General features: G+C 37.0%; 3 protein-coding genes and 5 long non-coding RNA genes across 10 annotated transcripts; 4 read left to right on the top strand and 4 right to left on the bottom strand.

The window, feature by feature from the left end:
- The first annotated feature begins 160 nt into the window (after positions 1–160).
- Positions 161–1,895, top strand: LOC124337850. The gene is made up of 2 exons (XR_006917538.1): positions 161–944; positions 1,117–1,895. It is a non-coding gene; the product is annotated as an uncharacterized LOC124337850 (long non-coding RNA).
- A 132-nt stretch (positions 1,896–2,027) lies between these two features.
- On the bottom strand, positions 2,028–3,637 carry LOC124336543. Of its 2 annotated transcripts, none has more exons than XM_046790401.1 (4): positions 3,439–3,637; positions 2,823–3,376; positions 2,549–2,758; positions 2,028–2,482 (listed from the first exon to the last, which is right to left on the bottom strand). In XM_046790401.1, exons 2-4 carry the CDS (start codon positions 3,339–3,341, stop codon positions 2,414–2,416), a joined length of 798 nt encoding a protein of 265 aa, XP_046646357.1. In that variant the 5' UTR covers positions 3,342–3,376; positions 3,439–3,637; the 3' UTR covers positions 2,028–2,413. The 2 variants fall into 2 exon arrangements, with proteins under 2 accessions (XP_046646357.1, XP_046646352.1); XM_046790396.1 differs by having other exon boundaries at positions 2,823–3,358.
- A 304-nt stretch (positions 3,638–3,941) lies between these two features.
- On the bottom strand, positions 3,942–5,812 carry LOC124336285 (brachyurin-like). The gene is made up of 11 exons (XM_046790039.1): positions 5,703–5,812; positions 5,461–5,608; positions 5,338–5,387; positions 5,158–5,270; positions 4,896–5,065; positions 4,725–4,820; positions 4,589–4,659; positions 4,478–4,507; positions 4,365–4,406; positions 4,185–4,298; positions 3,942–4,108 (listed from the first exon to the last, which is right to left on the bottom strand). The coding sequence occupies exons 1-11, from the start codon at positions 5,742–5,744 to the stop codon at positions 4,052–4,054; spliced, it is 933 nt and encodes a 310-aa protein (XP_046645995.1). The 5' UTR covers positions 5,745–5,812; the 3' UTR covers positions 3,942–4,051.
- A 1,174-nt stretch (positions 5,813–6,986) lies between these two features.
- On the top strand, positions 6,987–8,732 carry LOC124337999. The gene is made up of 4 exons (XR_006917617.1): positions 6,987–7,949; positions 8,019–8,137; positions 8,315–8,468; positions 8,536–8,732. It is a non-coding gene; the product is annotated as an uncharacterized LOC124337999 (long non-coding RNA).
- A 1,265-nt stretch (positions 8,733–9,997) lies between these two features.
- Positions 9,998–12,177, bottom strand: LOC124337709. 2 transcript variants are annotated; one of them, XR_006917507.1, is made up of 5 exons: positions 12,137–12,177; positions 11,200–11,494; positions 10,477–10,781; positions 10,284–10,408; positions 9,998–10,177 (listed from the first exon to the last, which is right to left on the bottom strand). It is a non-coding gene; the product is annotated as an uncharacterized LOC124337709 (long non-coding RNA). The 2 variants fall into 2 exon arrangements; XR_006917508.1 differs by lacking the exons at positions 9,998–10,177; positions 10,284–10,408; positions 10,477–10,781 and adding an exon at positions 11,088–11,129.
- Positions 12,178–12,479: 302 nt separating this feature from the next.
- Positions 12,480–14,659, top strand: LOC124337798 (E3 SUMO-protein ligase ZBED1-like). The gene is made up of 6 exons (XM_046791836.1): positions 12,480–12,551; positions 12,606–12,758; positions 12,836–13,590; positions 13,650–13,875; positions 13,934–14,162; positions 14,223–14,659. The coding sequence occupies exons 1-6, from the start codon at positions 12,480–12,482 to the stop codon at positions 14,657–14,659; spliced, it is 1,872 nt and encodes a 623-aa protein (XP_046647792.1).
- Positions 14,660–15,522: 863 nt separating this feature from the next.
- Positions 15,523–16,995, top strand: LOC124337775. Its single transcript, XR_006917519.1, has 4 exons — positions 15,523–16,128; positions 16,203–16,365; positions 16,464–16,506; positions 16,561–16,995. It is a non-coding gene; the product is annotated as an uncharacterized LOC124337775 (long non-coding RNA).
- LOC124338163 lies at positions 16,810–17,315 on the bottom strand. The gene is made up of 2 exons (XR_006917684.1): positions 17,254–17,315; positions 16,810–17,142 (listed from the first exon to the last, which is right to left on the bottom strand). It is a non-coding gene; the product is annotated as an uncharacterized LOC124338163 (long non-coding RNA).
- Positions 17,316–18,594: the final 1,279 nt, after the last annotated feature.

Genomic DNA, 18,594 nt, shown 5'->3' with positions numbered 1-18,594 from the left:
CAATAGCTCATGGACACGAGCTTTTTTTTGTGTTACTACACGGTGTGTTACAGTACCACAATATATTCATTTTGTCTTGCGTCAGCCACTCCCTCGTTTTATCTTCAATTTCCTAATTTTGTGGACATTGAATACGCTATCCCCCCTCGGACATCTTTAACGTGAATTTCTCCTTCTCCATTGGTTTTACTGATAATAGCCCATGTCCTATTGTCCTTGTGGTTTGTGTCACATTTCGCCGTATCGGGGATGGTGCGGCATACGATATCTATTGTCGGAAATGTTATTGGGAACCTTTGTCCGGAGACTCAGGCGGACGTGGATTGCTTTTTTTACGTAATTAATTTTCGGAATCCCTTGAGAAAAATAGGGACGTACTTCTTCTCCGTCTTATTTACAGTTTGCTACTACACTTAATCTTGATCTTCCTCATTTCCACGGAATTCGTCTGGCAATCAGTAAATTATTCTTGGAAGTAAATTGATGAAATCGTTCCGCAAATATTTTCTTTGTTTCTGAATAAATTTGAATTAGTAAGAAGGGATTGGCCAACATGCCATCTTGTGAGTGCGTCTGCCATTGGACACCACTAGCGCCGTTGCGCTAAGGTTGTTTACAAAAACAAAGGCCCGAAAAATCATTCAAGGCACTGGGCTGTCGTGTCCCACTGTCTCTTGAGAAATAACAATTGAATATTTTGTCATTAATGATTGAAACCGCGAAAATAAATGCCCCCGGCTGTAAGTCGATCAAGGAATTTTAATGAGTAGGTCAGCACAAAGAACAGTTAGTAGTGCGTAAAGAAGCATTACATTTCCAGATTCAAGACCCTTCCATTCATCGTCCACATTTAAATCAAGTTAAATTTGACTCATGGCTGAAAATACGAATTCCAGACGCAAGCCTCCTTTTCCTTATTCAAGGCTATCACTTTCTCAAAATAGGTATTTATATAGTCTGTTGTTATTAATTAGTAGCATACTAAAAGCTATTAGGGTCCAAAGAAAGTGCTTTGTGAAATGTGATCCAGCAGACATGTTGGTTGGCCAAAATTAAGCTACTTTTTTTAGTTTGCTTTACAGAAATATTAATTTTTATCACTTTCTTTCATTTAAGGAAAACAAAAACTGACTCTGTTGTAGCTTCCAAGGGAAAGAAAAAGTTGAATGAACCATTAAGCAATCATAGCTCTCGTCAAGTGTCCAAGAAACAGAATACTGAAACTACAACTACTGTTACCCAAAACACAAGACTAAAAGATTCATGCGCTAAGATTGTTCCAAAATTCAAATGTGAAAGTGAATTAGAAAGAACTATAAGGTTAAGAATGGAAAAATTAAAAGAATCCCAGAAAAAACTTACGAAGTCAAAAAACGCATTACCTGAATCTTCTCCAAGACAAAAATCTACTAGCCAGCAAACTTTAAAAGCAACCAGCAATACTAGCTCCTCACAAACAAAGTTAAAAGTTAAAATTCCTTTTCCTGAGAAGAAAATTAAGGTGAATAGTCCTCATGTCAACAGTTCAATGCCACAGAAACAAAAAACTCTTATGATTTGGAAATTTAAAGATGGGACCACTGTGAAAAAATTTTGTTAGTTCTTCCTTTCATTATTTATTGAATGGTGGACAAACAGCATGTCTTATTATTATTTTTTTTTTCAGCACTATTCTCTCACAAGTATTATTATTTTTTTTTTGTATTTTGATACCTGCCACTGATGTTTCTGTTTGTAATGCCATTTTTCTGGCTTTTAAAAGCATAGAAATCATTTCTATGAGTTATGTCTGCTCTGCTTAAGTGCTTATGCATTTGCAATTTAATGCATGTGCCCATCAAACCAATCAATGATAACTCAGTTATTTGGTATAAAATACAGCATTTTGATTTAAATCTTTATTTTTCAAACTATATTTTTATCAAGATAAAGGGAAATCAGCTTATTTGCAAAGTCATCGCATCCGACCGAAACATTATCAACTTATTTCACTAGCACGTTAGCTATGTGATGACATTTTTTTTTTTTTCAATTGAAAGTTTTTTTTTCAACTGAAAGTTTTTTTTTCTCTTAACTTTTTAAAAACTTTTTAAAAGATTGTGATAAAAGTTTTTTTGCTGTTCTTCACTAAATTCCTTGGGAGTTTCTATAAGTAAAAATCTGATGATCCTCTATTTGTTTGATGTAAATTTGAATGTTAGAAAACGCGACTTTTTCCCATTAAAACGTGACGTAAGAAATGCTGGAGCCTTAAATTCTCCCTAGGAGGAAAACAAAATTGTCATTTCCTTTCATTAGACTTTGTTATTTGTGTTTTTGCCAATTTTTCTGGCTTTTAGTCTTTTAATTTACTCATATGTGAGTGCTTCCCTTCATAGTTTTCGGATTTTTCGTAAAAAACGTTTTGCTAAATTTAACTTCGCTTCAGTCTGTGATTATTTACGCGCAAAATCTCGTTAGATAGTGCCACGGTGAACGCGTCCTATAAAATATAAAATGTTACCAATAATTTAAAAAAAATTCCCGATTATTGCTGTATACTACTTACGCATATTCTTTGATGCATTTCATCCGTATTTGAAGGCGTTAAACGGGAAGGCGCCACATGATTTTCTATGCAATATTGACTGTAAGCTTTCTGTGCTGCTTTCAAACAGGGATCAAGAGAAACACTTTTTTCAATAGTTTCTCGGTAAGCCCTTTGTGCAATTTCTGCTCCTTTTCTACTCTCTTCTTGCAACGTCCCACTGGTGACACCCTTCAGAATGAATTTTCAAGATGTAAAACAATTTTCTTATTAAATCCTTTTTTTGTTTACTCACTTTGATGATATTTGAAATAAGCAAGTAAAGATAACCTCCAGCAAAACCGAAAAGTAGAAGCAGTACTGACGATAGAACTCGTGATAGAAATTCCCATCCGTTCCATACGTGAACGAAATAAACAAACCCAATAAAGGAAAACACTTTAATCAACAAAAATATTTCATTGTTTTTCCTTTGATTAAGTAAGGTGGTTGTGTCAGGTTGGATAAGAGTTTCTTCTTGAATTTGAGAAGAAGAAGTGAGGTTGATGGGTGATTGAAACTGTGACAAAGTATTGTCGTATGATTGCATCGATTGTTCTGTAGTATTCCCAGTTTCGTTCGTAATAACGGGTTCGGAAGCGTCCGGATTGTCTCTTGACAGCAATGGTGCAACAGTTGCATCCATCGATTCTTGAATAATATTTTTATAAGCGGATGAAAAGACTTGAGTGTTTTCATGTTGGTGGGCTGAAGTACCCTCTCGAATGTTCGGCAATGGTTCTATGTGGGTTTTCTTTCGTTTAAAGAATTTCATGTTTGTAGTTTTCTTGCCTGTAAAATAATAAAAGCCTTATACAAACTATTATTATCGCGATCTTCTCATCCAAGGTGCGAGATGGAAATAATATTACCGTTAAAAACGAAACCGAATGCCGGAATGCAATCGTTTGTTTATCAAATCGTCGACTCCCAAACTGTCACTTCATCAACGTATCACTAATAAATGCGTGTCGTTGTTTGATGTCATATGTTATCTCTAGTCAGACGGAGACGATAGACGTCAGATAAAGATTTACTTGAGGTCATACTGGGACTCAACAGCGTAGGTCGACCAACTGACATCCAAATAAAACAGCTTAAGATTGCGATATTTGTTGTTGGTGTTATCTTATGCATGGAATCGTTTTTTGGGTTTTTTTAAATAAAGATTGGCGTTGTTGTTGTTATTGCTTCATCACTGCAGTGTTATAGCCAGACAATCTATTTTGATTTATACAAAGTATGACTATGACTTTAGAAATATTTTACGATTATATAAAGCTGGAAAAGCGTTTTGTCTATATTCTAAAGGCTTAATTTTTTTTAAAGAAATCCCTGTGTGTGTTTAAGGAAAAATAAGAACGACGCGTTGAAATTTTTTAACGATTTGCCAATAGGAACTTTTATTTTTTTCATCGATTACATGGTTTTGTATTATTCGGTTCGAACAAATAGCCGAGTCCGCAATTTTCTTTAAAGATTTTTTTAAAGAACCAAGCCAGTGATGCTGCTGATCCAGGGCAGGTAGCTGGAAACGCGAGCCTATTTGATTTGAAAGAGGACATTTTGTTTTAAAACAAGATATTGATCTGAAACTATTGTCAATATAGCATCGTACATATCCGTCGGGGTTTCCGGATTCGCATCCAGCGGATGAAACGAAGGAGGTGACACCAATCTGAGTGTACTGTCCGTTGGCGTTAATGACGCTCATGGCAGAGCCACTGTCTCCCTATTTTGAAAACAAAAATTGGTTTCATTTATGAATTTTCCCTTTCATATTAAAGTGTTAACTTACGTTGCAAGTGCCAGAGTTGGTGTCAGTGAAGGAAGTGCAGATCTAAACATGTCAATAGAAACAGTCGTCAATCATTTAACTGTTACAAACTAATTGTTAATTAAAATTATTACCGTGGATTCCCTAATAATGATTCCGTAGGTCTGAAAATGTGAAAGAAAACAATATAGTTTTTAGTAACCGCAATCTTTTAACATTTTATAGTGTTTAGATAGAGATATTACGTTTTTGCATTCATCGTTGGTGATGACAGTGACGGTAGATTTCTGCAATGTCGGGCTGATGCCACCAGGTCCTATAGGAATAAGTCTTGTTTAATTTCAAACAGAAAAGGATACCATTTTAGCTTTCAAAACATACCATCGGCAGTCTTTCCCCATCCGGCAATATGGGCTTCAGCGCCAACGTACAAGCTGGTGTCAGTTGGGTCTTGGAGGCAAATGGGGCGGACGAGATCTGCAAGAGTTCATTCGTATTAAGCCATATAATTCTCGAGTACAATTTCGTGATCCCAATCCAATTCCGACTCACCTCCGCTGATGTCAACGGGAGCTGGGAGCTTGATGAGGGCGACATCTCCGTTCAAAGTATTGGGGTTCCAGTTGGGGTTGATGTATTTCTCAGTTGCGCGGATCTCGAGACGGGTTGGCTCGGTGACGCGAACATTGTGAGCTCCCAAGTAGACATCAAAGTACAGAGCACTAAGGTACATAAAACGAATTGTTTTAGGGACAATCTTATTGACATGAGATCCTCAAATAGGATCTGTAATACGCTTTTGTTGTGCGCTTACCCATCGGCGCAGTGAGCGGCAGTCAAAACCCACTGATCGGAAATCAGGGCAGCAGTACAAAAAGATCCACCGCTGATGAAAAGAGCAGCGACCCACGGGAATTCATTGGGAGTCTATATAGTCGATTAATTGAATGATCATGAAAATGCACGATGTATACGCTGAATGATTTATACTTACAGCTTCAGCTCCGTTGATGATACGGGCGGGGTTAGCTACACCGCAAGCGGCTGCAATCAAGTTTTTAAAACACAATTAAAATTTGATAATAAAAAAAATATTGCGTTGTGTGTCGTTACTCACCACGGAAGTCCTTGGATTCACGGGTTGCCTTGTGTCTCAAGGGGATCTCTTCAGCACGCGGGATGTGACGGGGAGCGGTAGGATCGGCCCATTTCTCCTCGATTTTTGACCAGTTCCTCTCAATGGGGAGAAGGACTTGGCCCATAGACTATAGAGAAGTTAAAATTCGAGAGATTAGATTTGAGAAAGTCAACAATTTATTGGGCCAACCTTAATTAATTTAAAAGTTCTGTCAAAAATACCTGAGCAAAGACGCAAATAGCGAGACAGAGAATAACCTTCATTTTGACGTTTAACAAAAGAATGCCTAGTTCATACAGCCTCGGCTTTCTGCTTAAATAGCTCGTCAACGATCCGCATCATAGGTTGAAGCCATTCGATTTTGCGATAAAGAAAACCCGGATTCACCTGTCAAAATTGGACTTCTATCTAGACCTTGGAGTTCAAAATGGATACACATGACGTCCGAACTAACGTATCACTATCACAATACGTGTGTTTATTTTCTGACGTTTATTTTAAACAAAAACATGTATCAAGGTATTTTGAAGTTGGCAAACAAGCTTTATCGATAACAAGTCCGGTTTCATCAGCGTGTTGTGACCATAGTATTGACACACATGGAACTTTGAAATTCAGGACATTAGGATATATGGACTAACTGGTTATTACTTGGTTTGTGGAGAGGATTTAGATAAGTAGTTAGATATCAATCGAATGTCTGATCGAACTATGAAAAACAAAATTTGAGACATGCAGTTCAAATAAAACTGTCCTTGATAAAAATGTAGAAGGCCTGATATGAGTCCATAAACAAGGTACTAGACTGAGATCTACTTAATATAAAAAGTTTTATTCTAAAAATTTGATTTTTTTTAAATTAGTCTTATTTTTTGAAATTTTACATTGAATTATGTGATATTACGTAATCACTAATCAGAAACAACTCCATCCTTGATGTCGGTGTTGTTGATTTATTGATTTCTGTTTAGGCAAATTTTCCAACTATAAATTTCGTCATCTGTAATATGTTCACAATCAATTGCGGTATTTATCATTTATTATTAAATTTTTTATTTTCGTTTGTTTCATTTTTAAATTGTTGTTTTCTACTATTGTTTTGAATTTTGAACAAACTAGCCGCCGCTGTCTCCGCCATTGAATGAGAGTATGAGACACCTAGTAGTAGAAATTATTGCTAGACTTGCTTATTGACTTGTAGTCTATGGTTAAACGTTTCTTTTTTCTGGCGCAGTGGCGCTAGAAGGCATAGACTTTGGTCATTTTTAACTGTCAGAATAAGTTTAGTTACGCTTACTTTGCACATCTCTAAAATTTTTTATCGATTCTACTTCAAGAAAATTTTGGGTGGTAGCTGTCAGTTTCTGTTTCGACAACAAAGCTCACTTGTTAGATTTTTAATAATGTGTTTTTTTTTCTACTTCCGGTTTTCTCTTTTAAGTCAGTAGTTCAGTAAATATTCATCTGACGTACAAAAGAACCACATATTCGTGATCCTCGTTATATTTGTGGTAAAGTTCATGTCTTATTTTGTACGAAAGCGTACTTCCGGTTTTTAGAATTTTCCTGAACTAGTTCACGGTTAAGGGGATGTGGGGTGTAGTGGACTAGAGCGTCAACACTTTGGAAAAAGGCAATGAGGGTCTGTTTTCGAACCCCAGCTGAACCCGTCATAAAACTGTAAGTAGCGCCCTTGAGGCAGCATGCATAACACAGGATTCTTGATTGCTTTCAAGGATATGACGTTAAATATATTGCGGTGTGTTCAATCACATCTAAAATGGAAACTGAAGGCGCTTTGAGCATATAATGGAAAGGCGCCATATAAATACGTACATTATTACATTATTATTATTATTAGTTCAGGAAAAATCTCGATTTTGGCCAAATTTTCGATTTCGTTTAAATCACCCCTAATCGACCCCAAATTTCACGTAGATCACGAATATTTAGTTTATTTTGACGATAGCTCAATGGTTAAGGAGCTATCGCTGACGCTTACTTCCAGTATACTTCCGGAAAATTTGCATAAAACTAGCAATTGAGCTTTGTTCTCTGTAGAACTCTAAACACTCCAAGATAATTTAAACAAAGATAAATGGTCTTTTTGATTACTTTTATAACTATTTTGACTATCTAAGGCCAGTCCTTTAGATAGTGAGTTTTGGACGTGTCAAATAGATGGCGTGAAAGAATGTTGTTTGTTGTGTCATATATGGGTTTATGGCGGCTCGTTGTCAAAAGTTCAGTTACAGCTATTTTCTTCGAAAATTACCAATGAATTCGTTGGTAAATTAACTAGATTTCGTGAGCTATTTATTTGGCATCTGTTCTTTACCGTTTATGTGTTTAATATCATCATCATCATCATTTCTCATCCATCTCCAGGAGAAAATGTGAAAGGTGCATGAAGCCTGTACTGTAAAAATCCTGGTATCCAACTGAATATGACATCCAAATGACAGAGTGTACGTAACAACCAATGTTAGCTTTAGTTTAGTATTGCTGGAACATATATTCATCTCATCTTTTATTAGGATTCATCACTATTATTGGCTGAATCATTCTATGTGACTTGCCAGATCACCAACCCCACGCATGGACCAATCTCTCATTCCATCTTCTAGAGAACCTTGGATAACCGGTGGTTTAGTGTGTAAGTTTACTTGTCATGTCACCAAACTTATTTTGTTGCAGTCTAATATGTATTTATAGTATTGTTCTGCACTTACGTCTATCTAACATTTAAGTTTAATTATTCTTTTAGATCATAGACAACAAGCACATTGATGCCACAAATTATCAACAAGGTGACTTAATTTTTTATTTACAGGTTCTTAGGTTTCTAATGTTGCATGACAGACTTTATGAGAAGTCATGTCCATTGAAGAAAAAGGACTGACTCACAGTCAAGGTAACCTGTCGGCTGCTACCCTTGAATATCCCCTTTTACTTCATGAAAGTGATAACAGGCATCTTGATTTGAGGTATTGCTTTCTGTCGCTAAAATTGTATTTAAAATAACTGTCGTCCTAATAAATGTTCTGCCTACAGGGTAACTCCTTCGCTGCTTATCGTGGACTTCATCCATCGGTGAAACCAATGACAACCAGGAGGAAAAGAGTGCGCTGGTTGAACTGGGACTTGCAAGCTCAGCCGGTTTCCATCTCCCTGTCATGCAGTCAATTAAGGACTGTCTCTCCCCTATCTTGATATACTCCATGTGCGAATTTAAAAGCAGTTCACCCAAATGAAATGGTTGGCATTTGTCCGTTTGTTTTATAATTGTTTTAAAACTTGTACCTATAAAACAATTGTATTGTACCGGACGCTTTGTTTATTGAATTTTTTTTTCATTTTGGGAATAAAATTTATTTAATTCAATTAAAATATTCTTAATAAAATTAAAATTGTTTTTAATAATTAATTTTAGCTGAACATAAATCTTAAATTTTTATTTAAATTTTTTATCTTTCTTATTTAATTTATTTAAAAAAAAAATTTAAATTCATAAAGATTTCGTATTTAATTGTATAATTGTATATTTTTACGAGTTTAATACATAATGTGAGATAAAATGGCAATCATGTTAAGAATTAACATTATTTCAGGTTCAAGTTTTAAGTATGCAGTTAATATTCTTAACATCGCTTGAGACAACCGCAGTTTTAACTTCATGTCAAAGAACTTCAACTTCAGCTGTAACATACCACAGTGGGAAACAGAATACCATCAAATAGTCTAAATTATACACTACACGGATATAACATAATAAAATAATATTTTAGTAAACAATTAGGGGCCTTGGTGTAGAAGGCAAGAACAGCATACATATTCTTGTAGTATTCCGTCCTACAGTGGTGTAGTACTTAGACACCTCGTTGTTGTGTAGTATGGCAACGGTTAAGTGATTTGTTAACAACCGTTTCCAGGAGACATCAGTACACCAGTGATCAACCCAGCCTTCAACAGTTCACACATCAACATCAGGTCTATCTATTCAATGAAAAAATGAACAATTTGAAAATTTACCGTTCTTATCAACAACAACAAATTATAGAATCGATTCACAACTGAAAGTAATAATGAATATTTACCTATGATTAGAAACCGATTTTATACGATGAAGCAGTTGGTGACGAATAATGGGCTACAGTTGGTTGTAGTGAAGTATTTGGACACTTCGGTGTAGTATTCAACCGCTTCGGTGGTGTATTAAGCTGTAGCCTCGGTGTAGTAGCCGGTAGTAGCTGTGAGAAGAATAGTAATTTAAAGCATCAGTATGGTGAGCTCGAAAAGCGTATTACAAATACGCTTGGTTAGTTCAACTTTGTAGTTTAACGTTAAAGGTTGTACTTTGGAGCTTTGGTGGTGTAGAACTTGGAAGACTCAGTGTAGTACTCAGGAGCTTTCGTGATGTGACTCGGGGAAGAGTAATACTTCGGTGTAGAAGCTCGGGGCAGCATAATTTTGGTGTTGCACTCTTAAGCCTTGGTAGTGTAGTATCTCGCAGCCTCTTAGTGTAGTAAAGTGGTTTTGCATATGTTGACGTTGTGTAATAAGGCGGCGACGCAGTGTTCTATTTCTTTCGCTGCTGTCGCTTGATATCCACCATACACAGGAAACATCAGTACACCCGTGGTCGACCCAGCCATCAACGATACAACACCCAACAGCAGCATGACGCCATAGTTTGCTAGACGATAAATTGAACATACATGATCATATGTAATAACAACTAGCATATTAACAGAAAAAAGGAAGAGCTCATTTACAGTTCTATGTAAAAGCAAAATATTTACCCATGATTGCGAACTAGTGATACAACAAAGATTGCAGTTGATGACGAAAGGTGCACTGCATTTACTGTTGCCGTGTTGGAGATTCTATCGACTGGTTTCTTTCCCTTTCTTTCTCCTTTTATCGACTAGACAAAAAATAATTTGTATTCGATTATACTCAGGTACACCAGCACTGATAGAAGTTTGGGAATACTTAAGTTTCTCGGTATACTAAGCTGGAGCACCGTACGTGGCTATGTAATACCGTTTCGATGTAGTACTAAGGGGCTTCGGTTTAGTAGTTAGATGAAGCGTTGGTTGTGGTGTAGTAGACTGAAGTCTCAGTGTAGTATTTTAGTTCAACGTAGTACGAAGAAGCAGCTATGTAGTGATTCGGGCTACGAAGTACTCAGCCACCTCAGTTGCGATTGTTAGTTTGGGGCGGAGTATTACTCGGGCGATTCGGCGTAGTTTTCACCAACGTTGGTAGTGCAGTAAGTTTGAGCCTCGGTGTAGTAACTGAAATAGAAAAATACTTGGTGTAGTAGGTTGATGTAGCACACGAATTGGTGTAGCACACAGGTGCCTTGGTGGTGTAGCACACAGGTGCCTTGGTGGTGTAGCACACAGGTGCCTTGGTGGTGTAGCACACAGGTGCCTTGGTGGTGTAGCACTTGGGAGCCACGATGTAGTAAGCTGGGGCAACGTAGGTTGTGGTGTAGTACTCAAGGGCCTTCGTGAGGTACTCGGGCACTGGATAGAATAATTCTGGACCGCGGTGTAGTAGCTCGGACAGCATAAGTTATGGTGTAATATTCTATAGCCTCGGTGGTGTAGTAATTAGCACTTCGGTCTAGTATTAAGCAACTTTGGTGGTATAGTAAGTTTGAGACATTTACAAGCCAACAATTATACGGAACTAGCCATCAAGCATTACCTTAACGTGTGTACAGGTGGCTTGGCAAGAGACGAGACGACACATCGACAAAAGGCAGCCGATGAAACATACCCGACAGCCACCTAGCAACATCGACTATTTTGCACAACAGCTCAACAATGCAAGGACACCAACATGGGCAAATAACATATTTGAGTATGATGTTGAACTGAATGTCTGCACAAGCTTCATTTCAGGACATCACAACTGGAAAATAACTGCAAAACCAATGCTCACACCATGAACACAGCATCAACACCATTGGCAGCTCCAACATCAAACTAACCAAGGAATCCTATAAATGAAAGGAAAACAATGAACCAATTACATTTTCAAATACAAAAAATAAGGGAAAATTTCTGTTTTATAAATAAAAATTGCAATTCTATTGAGCAAATCTTTTCACAAAAGCTCTTATTTAGAAACATAAAGTTGTTGTAAAATGTCAAATCAGGAATTCAATGTCCAACTCAATTACTAACAAAAAAACACATGTAGCACACATACTTTTTCTGTTGACTAAAATTTAGGCAAAGTGTTAACCCACCTAAGTTTACTAACAAGTTAAGTGCATGTCTGAAAAGCTCTTGGCATAAATTAACTGGAAATTGAAACAATTTGTAAAACAAAACGCAAAGAAGCTCAGACTTTACTACTCATCAGTTAATAGAATAATAAGACTTTTTGAAAAGAAGTCGCAAAATTCTAATTCAGAAACAAAGTCTTGAATAAAAAGTTAAGCAACACAAATACTTTTTACTGCATGGAACGAAACGTGCAACATGCATCACATTTAAGGAAAATGTACAGCATGCCACATGCAATTGCCTTTTCCAATTGCATGTGGGAATTTCCTATGAATTAAAGGCGATGTTACACGTAATGAACCACACAAAAAATAAAATTTTATAACATTAGCGAATAAAGATGGAATTACCATGTCTATGATCAGAAATGTCACGTAAGAAAGTAGTCAAGTACCCAGCATAGTGTTGTCGAGTCTACTCGACAAAGTACTCGATACTCGAGTAGGAGACGAGTACTACTCGGAGGGCGGGTAGGAATCGGGTGAATTTACTCGTACTCGAATTTCAGTGCCATCTATTGGATGCGATAATAACTAATCCAACTAAGGCGCCAAATTTATGCGATGAACAATCAATTTCTTCTCTCACTTTATATTGCCTTTATTAATTTCCCATTCCATTTATAAATTTGAGTCTGCAATTCGCACACATCTTCCATAAAACGAGTTAAATGGGCGTTTTCCAAGTTTTTCAATGGCTTCTATAGAAAGTGACGACGAATATGTTGACGTTTTTGATGGTTTGGTTGAGGAGATGAATATTGAGGTACTGTAATTTTATATTAAGTTTGTGTTCAGGTTACTTATTCTATACTTAAAGGTTTTGGATAACGTACAAGGGTCTAGTTCCTCATATGTTAGTCCTGTTTGGAAATTTTTTGAAAAAGATCCGAAAGACGAAACGAAAGCTCGATGTAAAATTTGTTCGTCGATGCATAATCGCACTGGTAGCTCAACTAGTAACCTCATTAAGGTATTATGTCATATTTTTCGACATTTCTATCTGGTTAATAGAGTACGATTTAATTTTTTCTTTTCAATTTTGTGTAGCACTTGAAATCGGTCCATAAGATAGATCCTGGCTGTAAAAGATTGCCCAAAAAGGGAAAAAGGGTGGCTAATAAGGGAAAAGCTACGAAGAGCAAGGCTGACATTGAGTTGGACCGACTTTATGTTATGTGGCTATGTCACGATCTCTTGCCATTTCGAACTGGAGAAAGCAAATATTTCCAGAACTTCATTGCTGCTCTAAAGCCTGATTACGTCATTCCATCAAGAACTAAAATCAGCCAGCGCCTGGTTCCAGAACTTGCAAATGAAATTCAAGAAAAACTTGTCAAGATCCTACAACAACGGGATGTTACAGACGTTGTGTTGACAACTGATGCTTGGACATCCAAATCTTGTGACAATTATGAGGCTCTTACTGCCCATTTCATTTGCAAGAATTTTGTTTTCAGATCGGCTACGTTAGGTATAAAAAAACTTGACAACCAAACAGCGGATGGGCATGTGCAACTAATTGAAAAAATGGTCAGCAAACACCAAGGGCTAATGGAACGAGTAACAACATTAACTTCCGACAATGCGGAAGTAATGAAAGCCACTTGTCGAAAACTTGGAGTCAGTTGGTTTGGATGTATTCCTCATACCATTAATCTTGTCGTAAAACATGGTCTCAATATTTCGGATTGTGCAAATCTTCTGGCTTCCATTCGGGCAATCGCTTCTTACTTTCGCCGAAGTGCGAAAGCAACTGCTTTATTGACTGCAGAACAAAAAAAACTGAATCTTCCAGAGCATAAGTAATAGCTTTTTCAATTTTCACAAGATTTTAGCTCATAAGTATGATTTTGAATTTTAGGATCATAAGAGACAATGAAACCCGCTGGTCGTCTGTTTACTTCATGCTGGCCCGTTTTCTTGAACAACATAAGGCGATTTATAACGTCTTAACTGATCTTAAATCTGATCTAGCTTTTCCGTCCTTATCTGATTTGAAAGACCTTGCCATGCTGAGGGATTATTTGAAACCCTTTCAAGAAGTAACCACAGTAATGTCGTCGGAGACGAATGTTACTGCCTCGTCGGTAATTACTACTAGAAATTACATTATGGTGTTTAGAAATTCTAACATATTTTTTTAAGGTGATATATCTCGTCACTGAACTTATGCGCCATGCTTCAGATTTCAGTTCCCAATGTGCAAACAGATACAAAGTTACGGCAGCTGTTGCTGCTACCATGAGAGCTTCAATGTTAGAACGAGGATTTCCTTCCTATGCATCCAACAAAATCCTTCTTCTTGCAACTATACTGGACCCACGTTATAAAACTGCTGGGCTACCAAATGACGAAGCAGTTCATATGGCCAAAAGTATTACTTTTTTAACTTTTCAGTCTTACTTCATAAATTGTTCTTACTTTTTCATTAAAGGTGAGTTATTTCGCAAGGCAGCTTTGCTTGACGACAACAATAACACCATTGATGAAGTCGAAATCGAGTTGCCAACGAGCCAACGCCCAAAATCTATTTTTGATCGTCTGGAGAAAAATCGAGCCCTTGTTAATCAGTCAAACTCGAATCGTGCTGGGTGTCGCCTAGAAGTTGAGTCATACCTTTCGGAGTCGGCTATTGGGAGACATGATGACCCTTTGCAATGGTGGAAGGCCCGACAAAATATATATCCTCGTCTTTCGCTTTTAGCAAGAAAAGCACTTTGTATCATTGTCAACTCTGTTCCCTGTGAACGCTTCTTCTCAAAGATGGGGCTGATTATAACAGATCGCCGCCAACGTCTTAGTCATCGTAAGGCAGGTTTGATCGGGTTTATAGCCCAGAATTTGCAAATTCTTTCTGAAGAATCTGAATAAATCAATGGTTTCTCCGTCGAATGTTTTTCAATCACTTTAATTTTGTTTGAACTTAATATCTACATTATGGATTGGAAAAAAATTTATTCTCCGAAATAATGTAATGGTTAATTCTATTTCGACGAAACTTATCTTCTATAACATGATTAAATAGGCTATCATTGTCACCGGTTGTCACAATTATTTTCATATTATAATCCCGGTTTTGAACCCGGGCCGCCCTCATGCCAAGCGAAGTCGATGCAAATATGGCATATAAATTCTTTCAGTTTGGGTGAAAACTTTAACATCATCAAACCTCTCCTCTATGAATCACCCGAGTAGCGAGTAAGTACTCGAGTACTTGGCGGGTAGGAACCGGAAGTACTCATACTCGAGTACTACTCGACAACACTAACCCAGCAATGACTAAATTCAACCTTCTCGGACAAGCGTCTCGACAGGAAAAGAAAGACTGTTTTGTCAGTCGTCTCGTGACTTTGACAGTTTGAATGTTTGATTTTTGATGAGTCATGAGTGATGACCTACCCCCCTACATCCTTCTAGAAACCAACACACTAGAGCTGAATAGTTCAATCCCTAAACACACTGAAATATTTAGCCACCTAGTGACAGCCCTTAGCAACCATGGACGACTAGAGTCGGACGGAAAATAAACCAAATATTCGTCATCTCCATGAAATAAATACATTTAGTAGTAAATTAAAAAAAAGCAATTATCTAAAAATTAACAAGTGAGCTTTCTTACTGGAATAGTTATCGTCAGTAATCACAAAAAAGTTACAGGCTTACAGCGCAATAGAGTTGGCTAACGTTCGAAGTTGCCAGTTCGCTGAAATTGTGAAAAATCGATTGGACACGCACGATATATAATAGACAGGTAGAGCTTAGGCAATGGGGAGATACGGCTAAAAAACGGCCCAAAAAGCGTCCCAGTTTGCGGAGTTGCCAGATCGCGAAATCCTAATGTCTCGCTTCTCAGCGGAGGGCGATGCTCTGCAGGGCCTTATGGGACTGAAACGGTTTTTGTTGGATATCAAATCCACAAAAGGCGTGTTAACTTGTAGCCCCTCAAAAAAATGATCTTTCTGCCAATGCGGTTCTTTCAAGGCAGTAAGATGATTTTTCCGACATGTCACATTTACGTTATGATTTTTCAAAAAAATTACTTTGGGGGGAACCAATAGCGATTAGCCTGCCCTCACGTGACGTCTGTGTTACACGACTCGTTGAGTTGGGCAAGGTTGGGCAGTCGTGTGTGTTAAGAGCGTCTCAAAAGTTGGCTAAACAGCAGTTCGACCTTTTTTAGAGTTTATTTTGATGTACAATTAAGACTAGCAACGTGGCAGCCTTGAGTTTGAGCAGACTACGAAGTCTCGGCTGTGAGCTGTCAGAAAAAGTGTCGAGTCCAGATTTGTAATGCGATCAAATTCGGACTTTTCTCATATATTTTGGATTTGGTTTACATGGTAACTATTCAACATTTTTATAATAAGTGGAATAATGTCTTTTTTTAATCGGTTATCAATTTTTTATTTGTTAGACACCCAATATAATTGGAAATGACCAAAACTTGTTTTGTTTGGGTTGCAAGTCCGGTTATAAAACTGACCAAACAAAAATTTCTCTTTTTAAAGCCCCTTCTAATAAAATTCAATTAAAAAAGTGGCTAGATGTCAGTAGGAAGAAACCTCCAAAGATTAAAGGTGATATTTTCTTTCGTGCAAACCATTTTCACGAGACAGACATCATAAAGTTTTCAACTAAGAAATGTATCGAACCTAATCAAACTGTTCTACTGAAGGTGTGGATACTTAAATCTGGTGCCTTACCTAAAACACCAAAAGGTGATATAAATTAAAGTTCAAAAAAAAAATTTTCTAACTTTTTCTCGATTGCAGCTCTTGAGAAAATTGATACCCACCCAGAAGTTCTTTGTAATACCCGAAAAAGAAAGCAAAGAATTCCAAATGCTGCTGAAGCTGGTTTTGGTCTGCATTTAACAATTCCAACTATCGAAGACACAGTACCAGAAGAAAGTCATTTCATATTGTCATTGTCATTTGTCATAGTTCTGACAAACATTAGGGCCTGAAGGTCGGACATCCTAGGGGTTCATAAGCAACAAGGATTTCTTTTTCTCCCATGAGATTCACGTATAATATTATATCTCCCGGGTGTGTTAAAAAAATGTGTAGGTGTATAAATTCATTTAGCCCAAACACAACATGAGTAAATGGGTATTCATGTTACATGAATTATTAATCATATTTTAGTATTGTTTATCATTCTCGAAATCCAATTAGTTAATAATGAACATTTTTGATTTTCTGGAATTTTTATAAATCTGTTAATTAGCATGGAATTTATATTGTGTATGTCTGAATTGAAGAATGAACATGAAAAACCCATTTCAAAAGAAATGTTTGTGAAACATTTAAAGACTCCTCCACACTTCACAATCATTTGGGTAAACACTGTAACTACAAGCAAAGAAATTCTTAGAGATGAAATTAAAGAGGCACTTTCAATGGTAAAAATTAATTTTATGTTTGATGCATCATTTGCTGATATAATCATTTTTATTATTGTACCTAACTTATTTAGCAATATTCCATAAAGATGATTTCTCCCCCAGTAGTTCAATTTCACCCTAAAGTACATGACATACTAGTTGTTAAATCCAATCATGCCATTGAAAAGGTAGAACCTACGGCCCCCCCCCCCCCCCAGAGAGTTAATATATTGCCGTAATAATAACGGTGAATGTATTATACTACACAGCAGAGCAAAAGGAAAGCGGAAATGTTTTGTATCTGCTGTATAAAACATGGACCTTAATCGGGTTTGACGTCGTATAAAATACTGGAACTTCAGGGAAGCGCCAAACTAGATTTTTCGAAGCGTGATTTGGAGAGATTAAATACCTGCCGGCGAAGAGAATGACAATGTCGAATACATAATTAAGGGCGTGCAGAGGTGAGTGAGGTGAGAGATGATGAGTTTGCGCATTGATCATGGAGATCCGGTTTCACTTGTTATCGCTGTTCACGTTGTTGTTGTTCTATTTCTTTACAATGAATTCTATCCACGTATTTTGTCTTTTTTTTCTAAATTTTAATTCAGTCCTTAACCTCTTTTTACATCGGTTAAGTTTATTCGAAACAAAAGTTTTACTGTACATTTTCATACTGTTTGTTATTAATCCATTGTCGCTGTGTTATTTTTCTCCCAAGAAATTCATTCTTTTTTTTTTTTTGGTCGATTTCAAAATGAATCCATATGTCTGGACTAAAGATGGTCTGCTTTCATTATATACTAACGAAATATCATACCTACTCGAGCAAGTCTGTTTTTCCTTTTCTAGTTGGCTTAGTTTATTATTTCAAGGTAAAAGACTTTGAAGATGGTTTACAACAGTTTCAGAAATTTCTAGCAGAGCTTAACTTTTACGCGCAAAAGTATCCCCAGAATCAAGTTTCATCCATTTTCCCTTCTAATCCAATTTTCGTTTCGAGGCGTCATTCATTTGTTTTCCCATTTGTAAGTCGTTACTCTCGCAGAGCCACCTACCGACAGCACGGCTAACACAGCTTCAATGTAAACAAATTATGGCGGTTTTCAAAACTGAATCGAAGTGAATGGTGAAACACGTAGAATGGAAACAGTTTGTATCTAGTCTTGGTGATTTAACTAAACTCTAGAACTGTTTCCCTCTTCAAACATGATTGGAAAGTGATGTTCGTGAATGGCGTGTTCCGATCTGCCGTTGTCAAGTGCCATTGAAAGACCCACAGCTTAGCCCAATATTCCACTTGAGAAGCTGCTGCTGTTGTGCTCGAAAGAAAACTGACTATCATATTATATCTGGATGAATGACGTAAAACTAGCATCGTGGCTGCAGGGTTTGGCAGGTTTCACCACTTTCTGCTCTC

Source organism: Daphnia pulicaria, chromosome 1 (assembly GCF_021234035.1).
Source record: "Daphnia pulicaria isolate SC F1-1A chromosome 1, SC_F0-13Bv2, whole genome shotgun sequence".
Classification (NCBI taxonomy): domain Eukaryota; kingdom Metazoa; phylum Arthropoda; class Branchiopoda; order Diplostraca; family Daphniidae; genus Daphnia; species Daphnia pulicaria.
The sequence above is the reverse complement of the archived record's forward strand: the minus strand, read 5'-3'. Positions and strand labels throughout refer to the sequence as shown.

Bases quoted from the DNA above. Each gene is read 5' to 3' on its own strand.
- LOC124336543 (XM_046790401.1), bottom strand. From the start codon at position 3,341: ATGAAATTCTTTAAACGAAAGAAAACCCACATAGAACCATTGCCGAAC. The intron at 2,759-2,822 runs GTGAGTAAACAA...TTCATTCTGAAG, and splicing joins TTATTTCAAATATCATCAAA to GGTGTCACCAGTGGGACGTT. The intron at 2,483-2,548 runs GTAAGTAGTATA...TATATTTTATAG, and splicing joins AAATGCATCAAAGAATATGC to GACGCGTTCACCGTGGCACT.
- LOC124336285 (XM_046790039.1), bottom strand. From the start codon at position 5,744: ATGAAGGTTATTCTCTGTCTCGCTATTTGCGTCTTTGCTCAG. The intron at 5,271-5,337 runs GTAAGTATAAAT...TCGACTATATAG, and splicing joins TCATCAACGGAGCTGAAGCT to ACTCCCAATGAATTCCCGTG. The intron at 4,660-4,724 runs GTATGTTTTGAA...TTATTCCTATAG, and splicing joins ATGGGGAAAGACTGCCGATG to GACCTGGTGGCATCAGCCCG.
- LOC124337798 (XM_046791836.1), top strand. From the start codon at position 12,480: ATGGCTTCTATAGAAAGTGACGACGAATATGTTGACGTTTTTGATGGT. The intron at 12,552-12,605 runs GTACTGTAATTT...CTATACTTAAAG, and splicing joins TTGAGGAGATGAATATTGAG to GTTTTGGATAACGTACAAGG. The intron at 12,759-12,835 runs GTATTATGTCAT...AATTTTGTGTAG, and splicing joins CAACTAGTAACCTCATTAAG to CACTTGAAATCGGTCCATAA.